Below are 10389 nucleotides of genomic sequence, written 5' to 3' on the forward strand. Positions count from 1 at the left end.
GCCCCGCGCGCGAGCGGGACAGGATGTGACATCAGAGGGGCGGGGGGGATGGCGGGAAAACGGCACAGGGAACGGGAAGGGGAAGAAGTGACACGGTGGCGGGGGTGAGGGGCCGACGACACGGTGAGGCCGCGTTAGTGACGAGGTGGGCGAGGGGCTGTGGGTGAGGCTGCACGGTAGGGAGCGGGGGGAGGGCTCGGGCCTGCTACGGAGGTGAACCCGGGCCTGGTCGTGTGGGGACCGGGGCCCAGGGGAGGTCCCAGGCCCTGTTCTGAGGCGACTGAGGCCATGGGGGGGCCGCAGGGCCCCTCCTGAGGTGACAGTGGTTATGGAGAGGCCCCAGCCCCTGTTCTGAGGCGACAGCAGCCGAGGAAGGCTCTGTCCTCAGGCGACAGCGGCCGTGGGGAGGCCCCAGGCACCCTCCTGAGGCGACGGAGATGGAGGAGAGGCCCCGACCCGAGGTGAGAGTGGCCAAGGGGAGGCCCCAGCCCTTGCTCTGAGCCGACAGTAGCCGAGTGGAGGCCCCCTCCTGAGGCGACAGTAGCTGTGGGGAGGCCCCAGACGCAGTTCTGAGGTGACAGTGGCCAAGGGGAGGCCCTGCTCCCAGTGCCCGGCCCAGCATGGTGCCCCCATCCTGGTCCCACATCACCCAGGGCCCAGCCTGGCCCTTCGTTCCTGCGCTGGCCCCCGGGCCCTGCTGGGATGTGGGTGTCCCTGCCCCTGCGCTCCCCTCGGTGAGGGCCCTTCTGCTCACCCAGGGGGGTGTCGAGGCATTGTCCCACCTGGCATAGACCCACCATTCCCTGAGCTGTGCCCTGTCCTTTGCAGTTGGGCCGGGAGCTCCCAGTACCACCAGTTTATCCAGTGTAAATACCCACTGAGGTCTGGGACTAGCTTCAGTCAGCACGGGGGCACCGGGAGCTGCTTTTCAACGTCCCCGGCCTCTCCTTACGCCCACCGCTCAGCTCCAGCGGTGACAATAAATGTCCCTTTGCCGCTGTCTGCGTCTGTGGGACGCTGGCTCGAAGGCTTGGCTGCGTGTGGCTTTTCACACAGTGCCTGGTTTTGCCCCAAAAAGGGGGGTTTTGGTGGTGGTGGTGAGGAGGCAGGGGTGAGCGGAGGGCTCTGCCGAGGGGTCGAGGGGAGCCGGGCAGCCCTCCCAGCCCGCCTGGTGTCTCACACCAGGACAGGGTGGGGCAGGGGAAGGGGGAAATGCGGTTGGCAGGGGAGAAATGTTTATGGATTGTGTCAGGAACGGTGTGGCCAGGACTGGGGCAGTGACCGTCCGCCTGTACTGAGCACTGGTGAGGCCCCACCTCGAATATTGTGTTCATTTTGGGGCCACTCACTCCAAGAAGGACATTGAGGCGCCGGAGTGGGTCCAGAGAAGGGCAACGGAGCTGGTGAGGACTCTGGAGCATAAGTCTGGTGAGGAGTGGCTGAGGGAGCTGGGGGTGTTCAGCCTGGAGAAGAGGAGGCTGAGGGGAGACCTTCTCGCTCTCCACAACTCCCTGAAAGGAAGGTGTAGCCGGGGGGGGTCAGTCTCTTCTCCCAAGGAACAGGCGATGGGACAAGAGGAAATGGCCTCCAGTTGCGCCAGGGCGGGTTTAGGATGGAAATTAGGAAAAATTTCTACACCACAAGGGTGGTCAAACATCAGAAGAGGCTGCCCAGGACAGTGGTGGAGTCGCCATCCCTGGAAGGATTTAAAAGCCGGGCAGACGTGGTGCTGAGGGACGTGGGTTAGTGGTGTTTCGGGCAGGGCTGAGTTAATGGTTGGACTTGATGATCTGAAAGGCCTTTTCCAAGGATTGTGGGTCCAGCAGCACCAGGGCTGCTCGCCGGGAGTCGCTCGTGCTCCTCGGCTGCCAACCTGCTGCCAAAACCCGACCCAGGTGGATCTAGGGGGAAATCGCTCGGTTTCTGTCCCGTCCACGCAAGCTTTTCTCTCCCATTGTTGCTGCCTCAGATGGTGGTTTCCACTCCGGTGTCCCTCCGAGGAGCTGCTCTGTGTGTCCCCTCACCGTGTGTCCCCCCGCAATGGTGTCAGGCCACCCAGCTTTACGTCCCATGTCCTTTCAGCCAGTCGCTTCCCCCTCTCTCTCTTTGTCCCCTCCATCTCTGTGGCTGCTGGGGACTGAGGACGGCCACTGCAACCTGCGTATCCTGTGGGTGTCACCAGAGGAGCACCGCATCCCCGCTGTCCCTCCCCAGGCGGGTAACTCACCCCCCTCTCTCTGCCCTTACAGGTTTCCCAGAGGATGGAACTGGCATCGGTGAGGACCAAAGTCCCCTCCTTCCTGTCGGACCTGGGGAAGGCCACGCTGCGGGGCATCCGGAAATGTCCCCCCTGCGGCACTTACAATGGCACCAGAGGCCTCATCCGCAAGAACAAGACCTGCGGCACCATCTTCCGCTACGGCACCCGCAAGCAGCCCAGCGTTGATGCTGTCAAGATCGTCAGTGGCTCAGACTTACAGGTTTATTCAGTGCAGCAGAGGGACTGGGGACCGGATTACTGGTGCTTTGTGGAGCTGGGGGTCTCGGAGATGGCCATCCAGACGGTGGATGGGACCATCATCACGCAGCCCCCAGCCATGGAATGGGGAAAGACTTGGAAGAAAAAGGCAAAACTCACGCGTTGAGGTAAAGGCAGTTTAACATTACAGCAAAGAAAAGAAGAAAACAACAACAAGAATACTGAGAGAGGAATATACAAAACATGACTACGATAGCACCGCTCACTGACGGGACCTGGGAACCCCCAGCCCTGCGAAGGGGCAGCTCCCAGGGCATGGCCCACAGGGGATGGAATACCTGTGTCCCTGCCAGGTCCTGGGGAAATTAACCCTACCGGCACCAGGACAGACAGGTTGCCAGTTTGAAAAGGAGCCAGCTCTCTTAACACCCTCGGGTGGATATCGTCAGGGCCCATTGATGTGTAGGGCTCAGGCTCCTGTAATAGCTTCTATACCAACTCTCCCTGGGTTTGTGTTTACGTCAGCCTGGATTGTTGTTCCCAAGGCCAGCCGCCCAACGAAGGGAATTCCCTTTCTTGGGAATAAACTGGTTTTGTGCTTCCAGGAGAGCATTCTTGAAAAACTCCCAGCACTCACTTGCTCCTCCGGGGAAGCTTCCCATGGAATCCCTGCCATCTGGACTCTCAGCAAGCTGAACCTTGCTCTTCAAAAATCTGAAATCTTTGCCTCAGTGCTAACCTTCAGGGCGCCCGGCAGGATCCCAGACTCCACAATACTGAGGTGACTGCAGCCGAGGCTGTCACTAACTGAGGCGCTACGAGGCAGGTGGGCTTGGTTTGTGAGTAGCACATCCAGCATCCTCGTTCCTGCTTGGCAGCGCATCACCAAGAACATCCTGGTGGTGAAGTGCAAGGCCAGCCAGAAGCACAGCCTCGGCAACCTGCCTGCCTACTTGCCCAGAAGATGAATGCCAAGATGCTGACGGACCACAGGTTCTTCTGCTCCTGCCAGGCTCCGAAGCCCAGCAAGGGTGGCCCGGCTGAGAAGGAGCCGCCATTGCCGCGCTGCGTTCACTTCTTGGCCTGCCTCTGCGCCTTCACCAGCGATGAGAGCCTGGCGCAGGAGTTCGCCAAATTCCTCAGCTGCGACGCCAGTGGTAGGTGGGGGAAGCAACACGTGGAGGATTTTTTTTTGGGGGGTGGGGGGGAACATGTGTGGGGCTGATGCCACCCACTCCCCTCCTGCTCACCTGCCTCGCTTCACCAGGGCTGCCCTCGCATGTGCTCCCCATCAGGGCTTCGTTAGCTGGGGTTTAATTGCCTGCCCCCTCCCTCTGCAAGGACAGAGCTTCTTGGGGAGTGATTCCTCTTGGGTTGCAGCTCCCCCCTGCTGTGTGGGAGCTGGAGGGTTTTGCTGTGATGGGTGCTCGGGGTGAGTCGGGTGTTCTCTTCCCTTGGGCCGGAGCAGCGCTGGGGGGAGGCCAGCTCGTTGTGAACCACCCCCTCCCCCATGGCAGCAGCCTCTGGGGTTCAGTCCCCCAGGGGTTGTGTGCCCCGATAGGCGCACCTGGATAATGCTGCCTTGGTTTTAGGCACCCAAAGGTGAAAATCCACCCTGAGGATAGTGCCCTGAGTGACGTGAGTGAATTAAAGTCACTGCTCACCTCAATGTTCCCCCAAGAAGTGTGTCTGGGGGGGCCAGGAGGGCTTTGGGGGTTCTCTGAGGATGTCTTGGGGGTGAAGTGCCAGCGTGGGAAGGGGGACACGAGACCCCACATCTCCGCAGTGCTGCCGCGCGTGGTTGAGATGCTTTTAAGGACGGAGTCTTGTTTCTCCTAGGGCTGAAAGGGCTGTCGGTCCTGCAGTTGGTGGGCAGCCCCGAGTCCCCGGGGCAGGCTGGGGAGGTGGCTGCTGCCAAGGCCAAGAAGAGGAAAAAGGACGTCATGCCAGGTGAGTGTCCGCGGGAGGTTCTGTGGGACAGCCGGGGTGCAAGCCAAAGCCAAAAGCCATTGTCCAGCAGGAGGAGCAGCCCCGCCGTGACCTGCTGGGCTCATGTCTGGTGCCGGTGGCAGCTTTCAGAGCGGCTCTGGGTGTTGGGCACAGCCCTGCCCTGAGTCCAGTGGGTCTTTTAACGATCGTTGGTGATGTTAAGAGCTGTGGTGACAGCCGGCTCTGAGGAGAGAGGGGATTTCTCCATCCCATCCTGCATGGGGTGCCCTGGGACCCCTGGGACTTGTGCGCTGACGCTCTTTGAACCCATCCCTCAGGGGCACAGGTGGCCAGCCCCCTCCTGGCGCAAGACCTGGCTCATGGCAATGCCAGGAGAAGCAGCCTGAAGAAGCCGGCCATCGCCTCCTCGCTGAAGAAACAAGGTAAGCCTTGGCCACGCGCCTCAGGATGCTCGGGGACTGGGCGGATGCTCGCAGCCATTCCATTTGTGCCACTGTGACCCCCGTGGAGGGGACAGACGAGCCCTTGCCATCCTTCGCTGGCTCTAGGAGGTGGAAATTGGGCTCGGGCAGCTTGGTGTTACTGGTAGCCGTGTGTCTGGCATGGCTTGGGGCGTTGACATGGCTCTGGTTGGCCATAGACGTGGTTGTTGTTAGAGAAGGACAATGCCGGCGTCCTCCCAGGGTGGCTCTTTGGTGGATTTTTGGGCATGAGAAGCTTAAAAAAGTTGGCTTTTGGTAGTGCTAGTGCTGCTGTGGGTGGGCAGGTGTTGGTAAGTATCTCCTAATGCCATGAGGTGCTTTCCCAGGTAAAATGAGGAGGTGAATGGGGTCAGACACAGTTGTGAGCTGGTTTCCATTGTTTTTTTGCTGCTGCTGGTGTTTGCAGCGTCTCTGAATGGCCAGAGCTGCTGGGGGGGAACTTGTTGTGGCCAGAGCCCCTGTGGTTTCTAGTGGCAAATCTTTGCTAGGAAGCACGGTCTGATGCGGGGAGTGTGCCGGCGGGGGAGGAGCCGGGAGCTGGGGTCCCCCCGGGGAGGTGGTTGTGGGCACCGGCGTCATGCCTTGTCTCTGAGCAGGCGGCCGGGTGGTTGTGTGTGTTCCGCCGTGATGTTCGGGGAGGGAAGGGTCAGCCCCATGCCACGGGAACCCGAAAAGCGACTCGGGGCCCTTCAGAGAAAGCCGCTCTCCTGGCTGGTTGTGGTCTGGGGCTGTGCTTTAGTGCTTTTGTTCCTCCCGGCTTTAGCGTTGGCCTAGAAAGGGGTACAAATCCCTTCTCTTTCCCAGTGTTGCTCCCGCAGATGCCCACGCGCGGCCCTGGGGGGTTGCGGTGCTCTGGGCCGGGGGCGAGGAGGTGTCGGGTCCCGCTCCTGGGGCCAGGGGCTGTGGAGGCAGCTCCCGGGTGTCACCGTACGGCAGCGCTGAGAGCAGAGGGGGGTTTGGAAGCGGATTCAAGCGGTGCCGCGTTTCCCAGCCCTGGGAGCGAGGTGCCCGAGGCAGCAGCGTCTCGTCCATCGAGCTGACGGACGGGGTCGCGTTCGGTGTCCTGCTGCCTTTCGGGGCTCAGTTTAACACAGGGAGCTGCGGCTGGCGCTGCTGGGGGAATTGGTGCAGGTAGAATGGGGAATACTGGACTGCAGCTGGCCACGGCAGCCGTTCCTGTCGAGCTGCAAGCTCATCGGTGCACACCAAGAGCGTACTGGGGTCCGGTGGAGAGAAGGCTGCTGGTTTAGGCGTCTGGCTCTTCCCTGGAATTCTAGGGCATCCGGGCTTGTCGGGCTAGGAAAGGCTTAATGAAAGCGGCTGGGTTGGATTCTGAAGATGCAGGTTGTTATCCCGTGGGTCTGAGCAGAACCTGAGAGGCTTTAACTCGTGTTTAAGGCTTGAAGGCCTTGGGTTTGGGTTATCCCTAAGTGCCTCGAGGGGGGTCAGGATTATGGGGGAGAGGGGTAACAGGGAGGCGAGTTGTTATTCCCCAGTTGTTTCTCCTGCCCCGAGTTGTTTCTCCTGCCCGTCGGGCTTGGCGCTTCACTTGGGTGCGGATTTGGATTCGGGTTCTAAGTCTGATTTTTCCTGCCCTTTCTCTCTTGCAGGCTGTAACCAGCTGCTGGATGAGGTGCAGGTGACCCTCTGCTTCCAGGACTGGCTGGCCAGCGTCACCGAACGCATCCACCAAACCATGCATTACCAGTTTGAGGGTAAGGCTGGGGGGAGCCTCTCTGCACCGCTCCGCTCCCCTCTGTCATTCAGCTCTTGGCAGCGTTAAATAACTCTTAACAGGGAGGGAAGTGGTTTTACCCAGTTCGGAGACAATATTTTGCCCTGGGGAAGCTTCTGTCTGCTGGGATTTATTTCCTGATTCGGTGCTCAGCAGCAGCCAGGCGCCGGGGTTTATCCCGGGGAAGGGAGAAATTCCCCAAGAGGTGGTTGATGCTCGAATTCAAGCTTGGGGAGGCAAAGGCGGGTGAGCTGCCCGACTCAGAAGGGCTGGGGGGCTGCTTTGCAGGCTGCGGGGAACTCTCTGCCCTCCCCCCCGGCCCCCTGCCTGCCCCGAAGGCAGGGCCCGAGCGTTCCCTGGGCACGTACGGCCCTGGGCGATGGCTCGTGGCCGCAATACCTGTCGCCTGCCCCACTCCGCTTCTGAGCTGGCAGTGGGGCACGGCTCTGGCCCGGGGTCCAGCCGAGAGGCGGCAGTTTGCGTTGGGTCTGTGAAAATCCTTACTGGGGATGGACTTTGTGTGTCTCTGGGCTGCTGGGAGAGCTGGGCAGCTGCTGCCCTGAAGAGAGGGACCCAAAACAATGCCAGAAGGGAAGCAGCTCTTTGCAAGCAATTTAGGAGTGCTGTGAGTTTGTCACCTAGGACAAAGACATCCTGCTCTCCACCCCCTGTGCCCCTACAACCCCCCAGCTGACCAGCAGCACAAGCCAAAGCAGCTCTCCCCAGCCCGGCACCAGTTAAGATTCAATTTATTCGCTGTTAATCCAAAACCAAGTCCTGGGGAGAAGCAGACGGCCAAGGGCAAAGCCAAATACTCAGGAGTTGCCCCCCCCAGCCCAGGCCAACAGCCACACAGTGGAGTAAAAGCTGAGGCCGCTGCAGAGAAAATGGGGGAAGAAAGAGGCACAGAGTGACCCTCTTCGCCCCCCCACCCGCCTTTCCCTCCCCACAGCTTTTGTCTGCAAGGACGCCCTCCCCCTGGGCACCTGCCCCGAGGACAAGTGGCACATCACCAACATCAGGCAGATCTTCTACACGCCTGAGGTATGGGAGGGAGGGAAGGCAGCCCCCCACTGCCCCCTAACCCCCCCACCGCTTCACCTGCTGCTGCTGGAGATCACCCGCAGCTTCGTGCAGGAGCTGGAGAAGCAGCCGGCCATCCAGCCCCTGGAGCTCAAAACTTTCCTCAAAGTGGGTAAATGGGGGGGCAAGCTGCAACCCCCCCACCTCATCCCAGCCATGACCAGGAAATGCCCCACCAGCAGCCTCTTCCCCCCAGTATGGGAGCAGCAGCACCCCCCCCCAGCAGCCTGGAGTGAGACCCCTGTGGGAGCTGCAGACCAGGGGAGGGCCAGAACCCCCCACCCCCCCCCCCCGAATTATTTTAAGTGCTGCATCCTTTCTCCTTGCCTGGGATGGGGGGAGGGGGAGCATGGCAAGAAGTGCCCCCCCCAAAACAGTCCAGGCACAAGACACAAGGGACCCCAGTGCTAAGGGGGTCCCCGCTCCTCCCCCCCCGCCACATAGGAGCCTCACTCATAAGGGGCTCTCCCAGACCCCCACCCGGGGGGCCCTGAAGCCAAAAGGGCTCCCCCACACACACACACACACACACACCTGGGGAAGGGTCCTACACCTTGCCAAAGCCACAGCTCAACGTTGGTCCCCACCCTCCCACCCCCAAAAAATAAAAATAATCTCAAACACTTGCCAGAGCCCTTCCCAGATTTGCCAGCCCCCACCCAGGAACAAAAAGGAAAAAAAAAAAACCACAAACCCTGAACACTCACCACACCAGTAACCCCCAGCTGCTCCCCCAGTCACCTGAAAGACAAACACCAGCTAAACATCCCACAGCCCCCCCATAAAACACCCCAGGAGGGGAGGGACCCCTCTACTGCCCACCCACCAGGGGAAAGGGAGCGATCTAAGGGCGGGGGGGGGGAGGGGGAACGTGAGGCTTGAGGCACCCACAAGCCAGTGTCACTTGGACAATGGGTCCCTCTCCCACCCAGGGGAGGGCAATAACAACAACGACACCCAAACAGGTCAAGTATAAAACACTTTTCAGAGGGTAACGCTAAATAAGTCACTTTATTAATAATAATAATTAAAAAAAAAAAAAAAAAGCCCCCATGGAGCCCCACAGTGGTATGAAATACACCAGTAAGAGTCAGGCCCGGACCCTGCGGGAGGGAGGGAAGGGCTCAGGGCTCCGGAGTTCTCATCCCAGAGAGAAAAACTCCTCAAACTTCCTCATTTCCCTGCAAGGTGTCGTTCCTGGGATGAAATAATCCCGGAGGCCGGTGCCCGGCTCTCGCTCTTCCTCATCCCTGCACCTTGAAGGGGTGGGGGGGGGGGGGGGGGGGCTGGAAAACACCCAGACCTTGAACCCCCCCGCCACCCGGAGCTACCTGGAAAGGGAACAGTGGCACCAGTTCAGGCACCAGAGTCCTCGAAAAAGGCGGGGGGGGGGGGGGGGGTTGGTTTCCCAAGCAGACCTTACTGGAAAATAAAATTCCCCATGGAATAATTAGTCCTCTGTGTGTCTGCCCCCCCTCCGACACAGAAGGAGCCCCCCCCCACACACACACACCTTCATCATCGAGTGGATCCCCAAAATCCTGCCCCGCTCCCGCATCGAACTGCGCCTCAAATTCCAGTACGGCCACCACAGCGCCCACCAGCCCCGGCCCCCCCCACCGCCGCCACCACCACCTCCCCCCACCCCCCGAGCTCGCCCCTCTGGCCACCATTGCCTTCCCCTGACACCCCCCCCCCGGGGAGGGGGCCCAGGACTGCGCCCCACGCACCCGCAGGGACGATGGCGCACCCGCCGCCGCTCCGGCAAAAACACAAACACCTGGAAAATAAAAGGTGTGTCCCCCCCCCCCCGCCGCCCCCCACTGGGTGCCTGGAGGCTCCCTGCACCCAGCGTGGGGGGAGGAAAACAGCCTGGGGACCCCCCCCTCCCCACCCCGGGCGGGGGGGGGCCTCACACCAACGGCAGCCCCCACCAGCCCTGGGTTCAAAGGGGGGGGCTTCACCCAGCCAGGGTTGGGGGGTGTCCGGGGGGTGGGGGACCCAGGGAGCAGCACCCAGTCTCCCACGGGAGGGGAGGGGGGAAAAAAAGCCCCCCCCATCCCAAAAGTGACCCTGGGGGTCCCGACCCACCTCTCCCCGCGCTCCAGGGCTCAGCTCCGGCCCGGCGGCTGCTCCTCGTCTGGGGGGGGGGGGGAGAGAAAGAGCTGAGACAACATAACCCCTCCCCCAGCACCGCCCCAGAAAGGGGGAGCCCCCCTCAGCACAGCCCGGGGGGGGGGGGGGGGCAGCCATACCTCTGCCCCCCAGTCTCACCCCACTCCATTGCCGCCTCCTCCAGCAGAGCCCCCCCAACACCAACCTTCCAGCCTGGAATAAAGACACAGCACTGGGGCGGGGGGGCGCACAGCCAGGACGCCCCCATAACCCCAGAACAGAAACAAACACCCCCCGGGGACAGCACTGGCAGGGGGGGAGGGCAGCCAGGGCACCCCCCCAATCCCCAGGACAAAGCCAAGACCCCCCTTCCAGGACAGCACTGGGGGGGCCCTCATCCAGGACCCCCCCCAATCCCCAAGACAGAGACAAACACAACACTGGGGCGGGGGGGCATCCAGGCCCCCCCCCCCCCCCCAGACCAGCACTGGGGTCCCCATGCAGGACACCCCAAAGACAACAGTGGGGCGGAGGGGGGACCCAGA

The 10389-nt window shown here is 61.4% G+C and overlaps 1 protein-coding gene across 1 annotated transcript; it reads left to right on the plus strand.

Moving 5' to 3' along the window:
- Nucleotides 1–203: 203 nt before the first annotated feature.
- Nucleotides 204–9032, plus strand: LOC141733266 (uncharacterized protein C2orf42 homolog). The gene is given in 8 exon segments (XM_074563402.1): nucleotides 204–461; nucleotides 2250–2633; nucleotides 3265–3427; nucleotides 3430–3636; nucleotides 4319–4429; nucleotides 4747–4851; nucleotides 6522–6626; nucleotides 7599–9032. Coding segments are annotated over 8 exon segments (1641 nt in total). The 5' UTR covers nucleotides 204–437; the 3' UTR covers nucleotides 8141–9032.
- The last annotated feature ends 1357 nt before the right edge of the window (nucleotides 9033–10389 follow it).

The sequence above is a fragment of the Larus michahellis genome, chromosome 20, assembly GCF_964199755.1.
Source record: "Larus michahellis chromosome 20, bLarMic1.1, whole genome shotgun sequence".
Lineage (NCBI taxonomy): Eukaryota > Metazoa > Chordata > Aves > Charadriiformes > Laridae > Larus > Larus michahellis.